This window comes from Ascaphus truei, chromosome 3 (genome assembly GCF_040206685.1).
Source record: "Ascaphus truei isolate aAscTru1 chromosome 3, aAscTru1.hap1, whole genome shotgun sequence".
In the NCBI taxonomy this organism is placed as follows: domain Eukaryota; kingdom Metazoa; phylum Chordata; class Amphibia; order Anura; family Ascaphidae; genus Ascaphus; species Ascaphus truei.
Window position 1 is genome coordinate 142,060,692 of NC_134485.1, and position 15,764 is coordinate 142,076,455.

Consider the following 15,764-nt stretch of genomic DNA (forward strand, 5'->3'; position numbering starts at 1 on the left):
AATCCGAGTTCTTAAAACTCTGCGATACCCATGCTCCACTACGCAAAATAAGGGTACGGGGGGCCCACCTTCCATGGGTTACACCTGACCTTATAGCACTCTACCAGTTCAGGGATGCCTTGTGGAAAAGCTACAAAGTAACTGGCACTACCAAGGATCTCAATCACTACAGATGCCTGCGGAACGTGTGCACAAGGCAAACAAGGTATGCAAAAGCACAATATTACTCTGACAATCTCCACCAAAATACATCAAACCCAGCTAACTTCTGGAAGGTTATCAACAATATATTCCAGCCTCCTAACCATCAACAACCAAGTAATATCACTAAGGGGGATATTACTCTGACAAACCCCACTGACATTGCAAATGCATTCAATGATTACTTTGTGGGGTGTGCCACTAACTTATTAGCGAAACGCAGCACAAACCCCAAACCTGAATCTCATCCTGGGAGTACCCCTATAGTCACACCCCCTCCCAACACTGCCCACAATTTTCAATTTAGCCCAGTATCTGAAGAGGAGATTACACAAGCGCTCCTCAAACTAAAACTAAGCAGACAATGTGGACCCGACTTACTACAATCTAGGTTCCTACGACTTGGTGCCCCAGCCATTGCCAAACCAATTGCGTCCATAGTCAACTCTATCCTGTCTGCAGGCCATATCCCTAAGACCTGGAAAACTGCCAGAGTTGTCCCAATCTTCAAAAGTGGGGACAAAAACACTGTCTCAAACTACAGGCCAATCTCACTTCTCCCAATTCTATCCAAAGTTATGGAAAAATGTGTCTACTCCCAATTAAGCGATTTCTACACCAAGACAAATTTCCCTAGCCAATTCCAGTCTGGGTTTCGTCCCAAACACTCCACCGTAACTACCCTGCTAAAAGTTTGCAATGAAATCCAGTGCGGAATGGAACGGGGACAACTCACTGGTGCAGTATTCCTAGATTTTGCAAAGGCTTTTGACACAGTTGATCATGTTATCCTGCTTAACAAACTCCAGAGCTCTGGAATAGGGAAACATGCTTTAAACTGGTTTCAGTCCTACCTATCAGGAAGATCCCAACATGTGTCCATCTCAGGCTCTAACTCCAACCCCCTGGATATCACCTGTGGTGTCCCGCAAGGCTCTGTTCTGGGGCCCCTACTCTTCTCAGTGTTCATTAATGATCTTCCCACAGCTTGTAAGGAAGCCTCAATACACATGTATGCAGATGACACAATCCTGTATGCACACAGCCATAGCCTCTCTGACCTTCAACACATACTTCAGTCTGACTTTTTGAGACTCGAAAACTGGATTTCCCAAAACAAACTGTTTTTAAACACTGACAAGACGGTAACAATGGTATTTGGGACCAAGACTAAATTTGTAAAGCTTCCAGTGACTGAGCTCCTGATTAGAACCAACGCTAAAACCACCCTAACACCTGTCACTAGTTTTAAATACCTGGGCTTATGGTTTGACTCCCACTTAACATTCGGGATGCACATTGATACCCTGACAACCAAGACCTATGCCAAACTAGGGGTACTTTACAGGAACAAATCCTCCCTAAGTCTCCTGGTCAGAAAGCGTATTGCACAGTAGATGCTAATGCCAATTATTGACTATGGAGACATAGTATATGGCTCGGCTCCTCAAACCCACCTTAGCAAACTTGACACCCTCTACAATTCAATTTGTCGTTTTGTTCTCCAATGCAACTACAACACACATCACTGCGAAATGCTCAAAGAACTAGATTGGTCATCACTAGAGTCTAGGCGCAAAGTTCACCTTTCCTGTCTCACCCTCAAATACTTTCTGGGCAAGCTACCCAGCTACCCGAACAAGCTCCTCACCCCTACCACATGCAGTACCTATCACCTGAGATCAGACTCCAAAAGACTATTCATGGTCCCAAGACTCAACAAAGTATCCGGACGTTCCTCCTTCTCCTTCCGTGCACCCCAAAACTGGAACAACCTACCAGAGACTCTCATATCCACCACCAGCTTAAGTTCTTTCAAATCTAAGGCTGTCTCACACTTTAATCTGGTCTGTAACTGTTTCATACGCTCATAATATATATTTTCTTTAACTGTGCATGCAATGTCTTGTATATAATGTATACCTTGTTCATTTATGTAACTGTATTTGTAACCATGTATTATTTTGTTTTACTCTGTGCCCAGGACATACTTGAAAACGAGAGGTAACTCTCAATGTATTACTTCCTGGTAAAATATTTTATAAATAAAATAAATAAATAATATCTGTTTGGGGTGGAATGGGCTTAGCTATCCACCTGGGTTAGTAAGGGTTGGAGCTGAATGTGTAGTTAGCTTTCCTAATGGAAATAGGATTTGATTTTATTATTTGATTTTTCTTAAAGGGACGGTGGGCCTATTCATATTATTTATCCCTGTAAATAAACCCCAAGTATAGAGAAATACAGCGTTTCCTGCCTCATTTGGGACAAAAGAGACTGCATTGTGGTGTCGGCATCACAATATATAAAAGTTGAAAACCACTGCTCTAATACTTACAGGATCAGCCAAAATTAAAACTTGCACTGTAGCTTTTCCGGGAGTGTCCAAACTGACAAGGGGAGTTAAGATCTTCTGTTTTTCCTTTTTCAACTGTGCCTCAATGTTTGGAAGCTAAAAAGAAAGGGGGGTGGGGGGGAAAGGGGAGGAATTACATAGTTACATAGTAGAGGAGGTTGAAAACAGACATACAGTACGTACATCAAATTCAACCTATGCTAAATTTAGATGACAGATACTTTAACCTATATGTGTACTAACAGTATATTGATCCAGAGGAAGGCAAACAAACCCCCCCAGTGAAATATTCAATGATATCTCATAACGGAAAAATAAATTCCTTCCTGACTCCAAATATTACTCCCTGGATCAACTTCCTTCCAAAGTTTACTTATTTGGTATATCCCTGTATACCTTTACTTTCTAAAAAGATGTCCAACTTTTTTTGTTCTTGAAGATAAGATATCTATTGTATCTGCCATCACAGTCTCCATGGGTAATTAATTCCACATTTTAACTGCCCTTACTTTAAAGACCCTTTCCTATGTTGCTGCTGAAATCTCTTTTCCTCCGACATTAAGGATGACCCTATGTCGTTTGCACTGCCCTTGGGATGAATAGTTCTTTTAAAAGCCTCTTGTATTGCCCCCGAATATATTTGTATATAATTATCATATCCCCTATTTTCTAATGTAAACAAATCTACATTTAGCTAGCCTCTCCTCACAAATCAGATTATCCATCCCATTTATTCATTTGGTGGCTCTTCTCTGCACTCTCTCTAGTTCCATAATGTTTTTTCTAAGGAATGGTGCCCAAAATTGTACTCCATATTCAAGGTGTGGTCTTACTAATGCTTTATAGAAGGGCATAATTATGTTTACTTCCATCCATTCCCTGTTTGATGCAAGATAAGATCTTGTTTGCCTTTGCAGGTACTGCATGACTTTGGGCACTATTGCTAAGGCAGCTGTCTACAAGCACTCCTAAATCCTTCTCCATCAAGGATTCCCCCAATATATATCTCCATTTAGCATGTAAGTCGCCTGTTTATTCTTGTTTCCCAAATGCATAACCTTACATTTATCTGTATTAAAACTCATCTGCCATTTATCTGCACAAGTTTCCAGTCTCTCCAAATGCTTCTTGAGAGAAATTACATCCTGCTCTGATTCTACTACCTTACTGTAACGTGTAGCTCACCACAAACGAGGCCCGACCGCGAGGCTGAGGTAGGGTTGGTATAGAACGCCGACCACAACCGCAAGGGCGCGTCTAGAGTGTAGGATAATCTTGCAGGCCGGGTCAGGGTTAGAGGACAGCGTAAACGTGGTACTTGCCGGGTCTAGGAGTGTAGAGTAGCGGATCGTTGGGGTAAGTAGCTGGAGTCAGGATTGGAGAGCGTAGAGCCAAAGTCAGGGTCAGTGCAGGAGAGAGCAGCGTCGTCGTATTCCAATGCCAGGGTCGGTGCAGGAGAGTAACACAAGGTCCAAGATACTAGGCAAGGTCAGGCAGCAAGGTAAAGGCAGACAGGCAAGGAGTAGTGAGGTTCAGCGTCACAAACAGGAGTTATGCTCTGCAAGGAATGAGTGTTCAGGCAGCATATTTAAAGGACCTCCCACCAATGGGAGGGATCCAGGAAGCAGAACTGCCGTCTCTGATAGGCTGCTGGATCGCGCAGTTGCGTCCTATTACACAGCCGATTGAGGCAGTCAGAAAGTGTGCGCATAACCCGAGCATCACGCTGGCGACCTGGTCGTGTGCCACAACACCCGCTCCAGTACCAGGGCGGAGACCAGAGGAGGGACCCGCGGAAACAGTGGAGGAGCGCGGAGTATAGTTGCGCCGCATAGCTATGACGTAAGGACGGGGGCGGGAACGAGAGGCAGGGACCGCAGACCGCCGGGGAGACCGCGCATGCATCACGCGTCAATGCCAGAGAGTGCACCCTGGATCCAGGGACAGCGGAGACCGACGGGACCCGCGCGACGCACATCAGTACCACTGTTGGGTTGCCCTTCTTGAGTGCTACAGGAACCAGAAGAGCGGGTGAGGGTTAAGGGGACAGAACAGCCAGAATGGCGAATACTCACATTTACACAATTTAGTGTCATCAGCAAAGATAGAGACTTTACTCTCTATGCCAACCTCAGTCATTAAAAAACAAGTTAAAAAGCAGGGGTCCCAGTACCAATCCTTGAGGTACGGCACTCAACTTTAGCCCAACCTGAAAACGTTCAATTTATTACAACTCTGTTGTCTGTCCTTTAACCAGTTTTTAATCCAAGTGCAAATATTTTTACCCAGTCCAATTTGCTTTATTTTGTACACGAACATCATGTGAAACCGTATCAAAAGCCTTAGCAAAATCATGGCTATTCTTGCATTTGCGTCGATAAAAATGTTCCTTTAGGATCTTGTGAAACGAATTTACATACGAATGCAATGTGTCTGGAGGTGATATCTATGCCCCAAGAACCATTTCCCTCTCTCAAATATGGTAATATCTTTGATTGACATATAGCCTATTGCTCAAAATAAATATAGTTATAATAAGTTGACCCCCAAAATCGAGGTCATCTTAATAAATCCACATCTATGATCACATTGATTTTGCTGGTTACCTTGGTTATTTCTTTCTTGTGATTTTTACATTGGGTAAGCATTGTGCACCTGTGGGGCTGATTAAATCACCTTTTAGATGCTAGAAGCCTGGCAGCACCCAAGTGCCACCAAACTTCCAGGATCAGCGCCATGTGATCACTTGGATCAACACCTAGAAAACGAGTATTAATATTATGGTGGTGTGCCAGGGCATGTGCTGTACCAGGTACATCATTAAAACAGCAGATAGGTTAAACAAACAAGGTTGTCCTTTCCTAGTATATGTAATTTTTTTACTGGCGTTTAAAAAAGGTAAATATTTTACACTACAGAGTATGCATTCAAAAGATGGTGCTAGCTCAGAGGATGAGATACTGCATGAATAAAGGAAGAGCGACTACTAATGAATTAAATACAACCTCATGTTTAGGGCAAGCAAATGCGATTCTTCCAAAAGCCGTTCCATGGTCCACCGGTCCACCAATGTCTTGCAACTCCAACTTGCACTAAAATACAAAGGTTCATGAACACCAAAGACAGTCAACCCTTTCTCTGAGCCATCAAGATAAATCAGATTTTGTGATTACATAGTATTTATATTATGAATCACCTCTCTTCAAAGTCCCGACTTCCTTTAAACCACTAGTTGTGATTGTTTGTTGAAAAAAGTTAAATGCTCCTAAATTACTTTCCTGGAGCTGTAGTGATTTTAATAAGAATATATTTGTTGTTGTCTTTCTTATTTTGCTTCTATAGGTTTTGTCCCTTACAAAAACAGCCAATTTACTTTTCCACTTCACCCTATCAACTAGTGTATTACCGAACTATCAAGCGCACACAGAGGGAAACAGATTGTAGGAGCTTACTGTAGGGCCATAGTCCTTGGCTTTATGGGATATTTGGTCAGTCTTCTGAGTTTACCCAAGATTTCAGGAGTCTCCTGGTCATTCCAGGACACATGGCCTGTATTGGACCTTAAGGGCCCATCAATGATTTCTCCTGTTAATAAAAAGGGCCAATTCGAGCTTGCCAGCAACTCTTCTGTGCTCTCTGGGTTGTGTCAATAAACAAATGATATAACTGAAGCAGAAGTGAGCAGGAAGTTGATATTTATAGCACATTGCCTGGAGGATTTGGTGGCCAACTTTTAAAAACATCGACATGTTTTACTACAACATTAATCTAGGCTAGTTCGAATTTTACCTTAAAACGTGCATGTGCCATTCTTAGACTAAGACTTAGACTAAGCAAAACAATGGAAGTAATACGAAAATGAAATTAGAGCATCTGATAAAAAAAAAAAAAAAACCATTATTTCAAATGGGTAAAGGATGTTAAGGAAAAACTATGTATCTTATCAAGAAGCAGGTAGTGAAAAAAGCTGTGTGTGCTGTGCACGCGCATAGTAAGTGAAACTTCTTTGACTTTTGTCACAGAAATTGTATTTGTGTTAATGATGTTTTAATTAAAAATCAAAATACAATTTCGTTGACAAAACGCAAATAAATTTGACTTATAACGCGCGTGCTCGGCACACATCCCCTGTATTAGCTATGTGAATTCCTTGTGTGTATGTGTGTCAGTGTGTGTGTGTGTCGGTCAGTGTGTGTGTGTCAGACAGTGTGTGTATGTGTGTCAGTCAGTGTGTGTGTGTATGTGTGTCAGTCAGTGTGTGTGTGTATGTGTGTCAGTCAGTGTGTGTGTGTGTGTGTGTGTGTGTGTGTGTGTGTGTGTGTGTGTCAGTCAGTGTGTGTGTGTGTGTGTGTCAGTCAGTGTGTGTGTGTGTGTGTGTAAGTCAGTGTGTGTGTGTATGTGTGTAAGTCAGTGTGTGTGTGTGTGTGTAAGTCAGTGTGTGTGTATGTGTGTCAGTCAGTGTGTGTGTCAGTCTGTGTGTGTTAGTCTGAGTGTGTATGTGTGTGTCAGTGTGTGTGTGTGTATGTGTGTGTCAGTCAGTGTGTGTGTGTGTGTGTGTGTGTGTGTTTGTGTGTACGTGTGTAAGTCAGTGTGTGTGTGTGTGTGTAAGTCAGTGTGTGTGTGTGTGTAAGTCAGTGTGTGTGTGTGTGTGTGTGTCAGTCAATGTGTGTGTATGTGTGTCAGTCAGTGTGTGTGTATGTCTGTCAGTGTTTGTGTGGAGTGTATGTCTCTTGTCTCTCTGTCTGTGTCCTGTCCGTCCCTCCTCCCCCTCCCCCCCCGGAGGTACACGACCGCGGAGCAGCCCCCATTCTCTACCCCCGGTAGAGCTGCGTTTCCTGCTGCAGGAGGCTCCCGGCAGAGGTACGGGGCCACAAGGGGGTTACAGGAGGGCACGATAATGCGCGTGGGGCGCTCTTCCTCCCCCCCTCTGATGGTGCTGTGGGGGACGCATTCCCTTGCACAGCCAACACCAACAGCCTCTTCTGCCGCCATCACTGCTGCGCATGCGCGGCATGGGAGCGGGAGCGGAAATGGCGGACGTTCACTCGCCCCCGATAGCAGCACAGTTGCGCAGCACGCAGACCCCGCAGCCATTGGTGTTGGCTTCCTCCGGCAGCCGGGTCAGCGACCTCCAGCCCCCCGGTGAGCTGCTGTAACAATGCATCTGGGGGGAATGGCGGCACGCATGTGCTGGAGCGACCGGGGCTGAGGGGAGGGGTTAGCCATCACAACACAACAGCGCATGCGCGGCATGGCAGCAGGCAGCGAGCGGGGAACGGCGGCCGTTAGGAGTGCGCTTTTTATATGTCAGCGGCCGTGTGGGGTTTGCGGCGGCCATCAGGAGCGGCGCCGGCGCTGATTTTTTGAGCGGTCGGGATGTCAGTGTTGGGGTCGGGCTGAGCCAGAACACAGCCCGGCCTCAACTGCCAGCACTGACGTCACATCCGTTTCATTTCTGTCTCCACAATCCATTTTTGCCCCAGTTCGAATGAGGTGCCACTAAGGAAGTTTCACTTCAAAAAGAAGAAACACTGCAAACTGTAAAACAATGGTAACATAAACTACTAATAATGCCCCACAGCAAAACAAATTAAATCATTTTTTATAAATGTGCGTTACATGCAAGTTGCAGCATGGTTTTGTTTTATATAGGAGGGAGAGGGAGATGCGTTTTTATCCTGAGGGGTGGCAGGCAGGGTAGGAGGGGCTCTGCTTGTCCCCCTCCCACGAGACTGGGAAGGAATTTTTCCTCCGGCTCAAGTGCAGACGGAACGGCAAGGGCAGCGGTTGTCGTACCAGTGGATTTTCCTGCTGTTAAAGTTTGTTAAATTTACATTTTTATGGTAGATTAATCATGTTTTTCTAGGTAAAGATGTTACAGTTACAATGTAGATGAGGTTGAAAAAAGACAGATATGTCCATCGAATTCAACCTGTTACATTTAGCAAATACTTATCTTAAATATTTAATTATTTAAGATATATGTCAATGTCCTTTTTCTTCACTCTCCAACTGCAATCCAGGGGGAGCATAAAGGGAAATAGAACAAAAAACAAAAAAACAATCTAAGTGCAGACAGTTTTTTGAAGGGGTGTATACATTTGTGTTGTCTCGGCTCTTATGTGTTGCCTACTTACAAGATGTAAGTCAAAAACGAGCGGTTTTGACACACAATGGTCTCTGCTAGGAAGATTTCTTAACCAGGTGTAGGGATCTCCAACTCTCAGCTCAGCAAAATAAAAACAATTGGTTAAGGCATGTATCACATTGATAGTGATTGAGGAGAGAAAATGGTTAGCTCCAGGCTCACCCGCCTCCTCCGGTGTGACTGTGTATGGACCACCGCTCTTAGTGACCTTTCACCTCCGCTGGTGTTCGCTGTCTCGCTGGTCTCGTCCCATCAGAAATGCCCTCTTCAGTGGGCTAATCTGCTACCTTAGCTGGGTGCATGCAGGTGCTGCAGAGGACTCAGACTCCAGCTCTCTCACCGATCGATGGTCCCGCCTTGCTTCCTCCGATACGTCACTTCCGCTTGGTCTATTGCGTCACATCCGGTCGCGGCTGTAAGGGTGTCAGCTCCCAGATCTCTCCTCTCTTCTCACAGGGTAGCTAGCACTCTACGCGTTTCGCCAGGTGTGTGGCTTCCTCAGGAGTGTACCGCCCCCTCCTCTCAACTATCTATATATACCTTCCATGATTGGTATTTAATTACTCAATAAAACACTTGTAAAATCAATTGGTCTGCACTGTTTATGTATCCATTTGTATGAAGGAGCTCATTTTTCAACAGGAGTGGAATCCTATATATCTTGATGTAGTTTGGCATGGTTATGTGGGATAAGAGAACCATATATTCCTTAATATTTAGAGGGAATAGGTAAAATAAACTAGTAGTTCTCTACATTTGAGGGGAATAGGTGGTCTAATTTAATGATTGATGCTCAATTGATGTTTTATTTATTTTCACTGAGAATTTAGACCCTTAATAGTATAATTAGAATAGTTCCCATATGGGACAGGTTTAGAGCGGGCTTAATTATTATAAAATGAATTTTTCTAGTAATGTAGCCCGTCAGGGAAGAGTTTAAAAGGGCTTAAGTAGGTTTTTTTTTTTTTTTTTTTTTTTTTTGTCTATATTCTATAGGGGGAGAGAGAATTTCTCATGGCAGGACTATGGGGGCATGACAGTCACGTTATTCACAATTGTCACACAGACATATATTGTGGTACTTCAAAATTATATAAGAGTAGGGGAGCTCCGTCATAGATATAGATCTTCGATAATATGGGAGTGCATTTTAATTTTATGAGGGGTTCCACGATATAAGATTGACATAAAACATTTCAGGACATTAACTCAAATATATAACACAGATACCATGATGGAATGTGAACAATAAGTCCATATCACAGACCACCTTACAGATATTCCATATACATGTATACGAGGGTGTCTACATACACGGATACTAGTTTATACAAATGGCATAAAATCCTAAATAATACACCTAACCTAGGGGTGACAGGCAGTGTGTTACATCTTAGTTCTATTGTAGTTTATGATAAAAGATAACGGATGGCAGTTGCGCGCTGTGTGAGAGAACAACAGAAGGAGGAAAAGACAGAAGAATCGGTTGTCGTACCAGTGGATTTTCCTGCTGTTAAAGTTTGTTAAATTTACATTTTTATGGTAGATTAATCATGTTTTTCTAGGTAAAGATGTTACAGTTACAATGTAGATGAGGTTGAAAAAAGACAGATATGTCCATCGAATTCAACCTGTTACATTTAGCAAATACTTATCTTAAATATTTAATTATTTAAGATATATGTCAATGTCCTTTTTCTAAAATGAATATTCGATATGCCAAATTGCATGTAATTTCATTCAGCCATATTGTATAATTACGGCTCGTCATTAATAATGACATTACTCATATTTTTCTAGTTAAAGACTGTGTTAACGGCCTTTTTTCAAATTTAATGCAACATGTCTAATTGCATCTAAAGGTATTCAATCAATGACATTTAAAACTTGAACTACTACTAGTTAGTTCATAGATTACAAAAACACTGTAGTAGTCGTCGATTATCTAAAAAATCAAAGGGAGGGGGAAAAAAAAGTTAAACCCATGTTAAAATGTAAATCATGAAAAAAAAAAAACAGGATTTGAAGTTATTATCATTAATTATGACGAATCGTATAACCTGGCTGCCAGTAATGACCACTCACTCTTTTATTTTTTGGGGTCAGCTGTAGATTTTTTTTTTTTTATATCTTAGTGAAATCACATTATGTAGGAGTCTGACATCAGATTGATCATGAAGGATTACATTGCATTTTGATGATATTTTATATCTCTTCTGACGGAGTGCGCTCAGATCAGATGGAGCCTGTCTGTGACAAGTGCTACCAAGTTTGCAACCTAGATGTTACATTGGTAGCTGTTTTATGCAGGTTTAAACAGTAGTTATGTAATCCTATTGTTTTTTTCAGGACCAAATAGTTGAGAGAACCACAAACAAATAATACAAGAAACTGATAACTGTATATTCCAGTTACAGTGCACTAGTTAACAAAATCAGGGAGGTAAAGGAAGGATGTTAAAAGTAAAATAATCCAAATGAGGGGGTTACCATCCACCCGCCTATGACGCCCACTGGGAAGCAAACTTGAAACCATCCCAGTGAACCTGGCGAGGGTGTACTCTTTCCATATACGGTAGTGCACCAGTGCCCGAAACAATGGCATTGTGATCGTCGCTAGCTCCAAACACTGCTCCTGGTCTTACATTATTTATTTATAAAATATTTTACCAGGAAGTAATACATTGAGAGTTACCTCTCGTTTTCAAGTATGTCCTGGGCACAGAGTTAAGACAAATAATACATGTCTACAAATACAGTTACATAATGAGCAGGGTATACATTATATACAAGACATTGCATGCACAGTTAAAGATAATTTATATTATGGGCGTATGAAACAGTTACACACCAGATTAAAATGTGAGACAGCCTTAGATTTGAAAGAACTTAAACTGGTGGTGGATGTGAGAGTCTCTGGTAGGTTGTTCCAGTTTTGGGGTGCACGGTAAGAGAAGGAGGAACATCCGGATACTTTGTTGAGCCTTGGGACAATGAACAGTCTTTTGGAGTCTGATCTCAGGTGATAAGTGCTGCAAGTGGTAGGGGTGAGGAGCTTGTTCAGGTAGCTGGGTAGCTTGCCCATAAAAAATTTGAAGGCAAGACAGGAAAGGTGAACTTTGCGCCTAGACTCTAGTGATGACCAATCTAGTTCTTTGAGCATTTCGCAGTGATGTGTGTTATAGTTGCATTGGAGAACAAAACGACAAATTGAATTGTAGAGGGTGTCAAGTTTGCTAAGGTGGGTTTGAGGTGCCGAGCCATATACTATGTCTCCAAAGTCAATAATTGGCATTAGCATCTGCTGTGCGATACGTTTTCTGACCAGGAGATTTAGGGAGGATTTGTTCCTGTAAAGTACCCCTAGTTTGGCATAGGTCTTGGTTGTCAGGGTATCAATGTGCATCCCGAATGTTAAGTGGGAGTCAAACCATATGCCCAGGTATTTAAAACTAGTAACAGGAGTTAGGGTGGTGTTTAGTGTTGGTTCTAATCTGAAGCTCAGTCGCTGGAAGCTTTAAAAATTTAGTCTTGGTCCCAAACACCATTGTTACAGTCTTGTCAGTGTTTAAAAACAGTTTGTTTTGGGAAATCCAGTTTTCGAGTCTCAAAAAGTCAGACTGAAGTATGTGTTGAAGGTCAGAGAGGCTATGGCTGTGTGCATATAGGATTGTGTCATCTGCATACATAGCAGAGATGCCAAGATGAGTACCCGGTTTACCCCTTACAAGAAATGTTTGACATGATCTACATGTAGCTGTAAACCAAACCTTTAAACAAAACCTCACATAATATCTCTTGCATTGAAAGTGCGGCCAACAGGAGATGTAACTGGTGGTTCTGGACATTGTTAATGTAATTGTCAATGTTGTGGTGCTAGTGGTGGTGTTGGCCCTGTATCATCATCAGCACGACATGAACCACGCCTGGTCAATTAGACTAATTGCCAGGGGGAGAGCGTGGGGACTCTGCAACTCTTCTCCGGCGGCATCTCCTCCTACATGATCTGTGTCATACTAACATGTCATAATAACAGTATAATTACTAATATATAAGTCAGAAATATATCTCATTGATAGAGATAGATATATACATACACACACACACACACACACACGATATAGATATATTCTCTCTCTATATCTATATAAAACTGATAAATTGTTTGGTTGGCGGCGGCTCACGCTCTGATTGGCCTGCGGGGTGGGGTGACGTCAGAAACACGGCTACACACGCCCTCACAGCCTCCTCACACCGCGTGCCCCTCTGACCATGAGCAACACACCGTGCACCCAGAGAATTTACTGTCCTGAGCCTCACATCCTGCTCACCGAGGCCCGCCGCCTCACACCCTCCACCAGCTGCCCGCACCACACCCTCCACCTCATGCGCAGGGGATGGGAGTGTGATGTGAGGTGCAGGGGGGAGGGGCGGGAGAGTGAGGTGCAGGGAGGGAGAGCGTGATGTGAGGTGCAAGGAGGAAGAGTGATGCAAGGGTGAACGGGGAGGGGAAAAAAAAAAAAAAGAGCGAGAGACGCGAGAAAGCAGGAGAAAAAATTGACAGTGAGCGATTTTGATTTCTTGGCTGAGTGCTGCTGCTGTGGAACCGGTACCAATTTGGTAACTAGTAATGGAATGGAAGTGACTGTTGGCCTCAGAAGCCAGGGCTGCGCATAGTCTGGCACACTGTGTGTAGAGAGAGAAACTAAAATGTATAAGTTTAACCCTCCATGAAACGAATTGACACCATATTGTTGCTAGGTATGCATCATACCAGCCCAGGAAGTGGACTGGACACACAAATTGGGGTCAGTCCCATCACTGACCGATTAATGGTTAACATAAACGTTTTATGAAATAAACCATGTATAAAATGTTTGACATATGGTACTACAGAAGTAGCAGTTCGACCAACAAACAGCAAACCCGGCCTAAAACCATGGCTTAAATTTCAGACTGCACCCCCATTTTTATGTACTCCTTCTCCCATAATAATTCCGTTTATTATGATCCGGGGAATTCCGGGGATGAAAGGAATTGGTCAATCCACAGTGGATTTGGATTTCTGCGAAACGTTCGCCCAGCTCTAGTTTTATACAATGTCTTTATGGTAATATTTCCATATCTATACTTTTACCTTTAGTTCACTCTTGTATTTATTGTGTTTGAAAGTGTGTGCTCATTAAATGCAGTAATGTGCACCAGAAAGTATAAGAAGGGAATGGTTACACGGCTCAACATGGTTGCTGGGAATGTAGCACTTGTGCCGGGTTCCTTCAAGGGCATGAGAGCAAACGGAATTATTTCCCCAAGATTAAAATACACCATTTAAATGGGATCAATTGACATTAATACTGTACTGTTCCAACACATACATTGCAGTTCTTAAGTCAGCAACATAACACCTTGTGCAAACTTTGAAAAGAACATTATTGTATATGTAACTGTGTTACGCGTGAAAATAGTTAAACTACAATATTAGAATATTAGAGCTCCAATATTGATACTCTTTCTGATCACTGTGCTAAAACTCAGGAGTAGCTTGTGTGTGTGTTCATAATGTATGCAATATGGCATATCAGAATGTGTAATTACAGAGGACTAATAACATGTCCCAGTTATAGAACGGAGGTATACAGTACACTTCTCAGTACAGAGCTGCATATTTCTTCTGCTTGAAGAACTGATTTATTTTGCATTAAATCCATCACTCTGATTTTCCCATTACAGATTGCTGCATACAAGGCGTATTAACGGCGGGTGTAAGAGAGAGAGAGAGAGAGAGAGATGACAGACATTACCTGGTTATCTGCATATCCCAAAAGAGCTTTCTTTTTTGTCTCATCCTTGTTATACATTTTCATTCCCAATAGGCCAGACCAGTAGGCTATAGATTTCTGCAGGTCTGAAACAGCAAGAGTCACCTTCTGGACAGGATCTGCAGTAAACATGTTTTAAGGCATGCATTATTATTATTTGCTTCAGAGCTGGAGGTGCTTTCAATGTGTTGCATTGCAGATGGCAATTGTAGGAGGTTTTTTTTGTTGTTGTATAAACACATGGGGTGGGAGGGCAGTACGGTTTATTCAGTTAGCCAAGAAAACTGCTCTCATACGGTATGTGAATAAGAACACTTGATTGTACAGACTCTATACCAATGGTCCAACCAGTAATGTAGTTGAGCAGCGCTGGGCGTATGAGTTGATGCTTATTTACCAAAATGTTCACACTTGCTTAAAACACATCAATGTGATTGTGACCAGTGTTTTAGCGGTCAAAGACAAGGTGATGAATAGTTCTGATGACCTCACAAGAGGTTATTGTGTATTATGCAAATATAATTCAAGCTGCAGCCCTCAGAAAATACATCTGCTAATATGCTATTGTCTGTCCCTTATATTCTCTTATCCCCTTTAAAGAGCAATAGAGAAACCATTGCTGTGGGAAAGTACTTTTCAGTTTGTTATTTTTAAGCATTCGCGTCACAGCACAATTATGAAAGAACTCCTGAGTTTAAGGGAGTTAGTTTACATGCTATCTGAACACAGACAAGCATGCTGAGTCTCACCCATTAGTGAGGCTTCTTTCTAACTGACGGTATCCATGTTTATATGGACCTCAGTGCAGTCTCACTCACTGAAATCTGAAAATGTAGCTTTTTTTGTACAAAACTTTAACAAAAAGAAAACCGCAAGACATAACATTTACATATATTTTTCAGTGGCTTCTTGACCTGTTTTTGGCTGATCTTGGTCTTCCAAATAGAACTTATAACCTCCTGGAGCAATAGCCTCGAACAGACCGCTTGACACTTCAGAGAGTGGCCACTTCAGCTTTCTAGCGTTGGCTACCGCCTGGCTGGAACGAAGCGTGATTCCCTGTCAACAAAAGCACATAAGAAAATAAATAAAGTCAAACATTTCATACTCCAGCTGGAGGGTGAGTGGCTAAGGGGAAAAGTGAGGAAATACTTGGTGGTGGATTTGTGGAATAGACTCCCAGCAGAGGTGGTAGGGGGCAATACAGTAAGGGAATTCAAAATTGCTTGGGATAGACATAA

At 42.4% G+C, this 15,764-nt stretch overlaps 1 protein-coding gene across 5 annotated transcripts in view; it reads right to left on the reverse strand.

The window, feature by feature from the left end:
- Positions 1-15,764, reverse strand: part of GLOD4 (glyoxalase domain containing 4) — a 65,285-nt gene that overhangs the window by 31,455 nt on the left and 18,066 nt on the right. For 4 of the 5 annotated variants that reach the window (XR_012799819.1, XR_012799820.1, XM_075589587.1 and 1 more), the window contains 4 exons: positions 15,438-15,582; positions 14,506-14,642; positions 5,563-5,649; positions 2,540-2,653 (listed from right to left, as the gene is read on the reverse strand). Coding sequence is in view for 3 of the 5 variants with exons in the window: in XM_075589587.1 (XP_075445702.1) it covers positions 2,540-2,653; positions 5,563-5,649; positions 14,506-14,642; positions 15,438-15,582 (483 nt within the window). In the remaining 2 variants the exon portion in view is untranslated. The remainder of the gene's footprint in view (positions 1-2,539; positions 2,654-5,562; positions 5,650-14,505; positions 14,643-15,437; positions 15,583-15,764) is intronic. The other variant, XM_075589588.1, reaches the window with a different exon arrangement.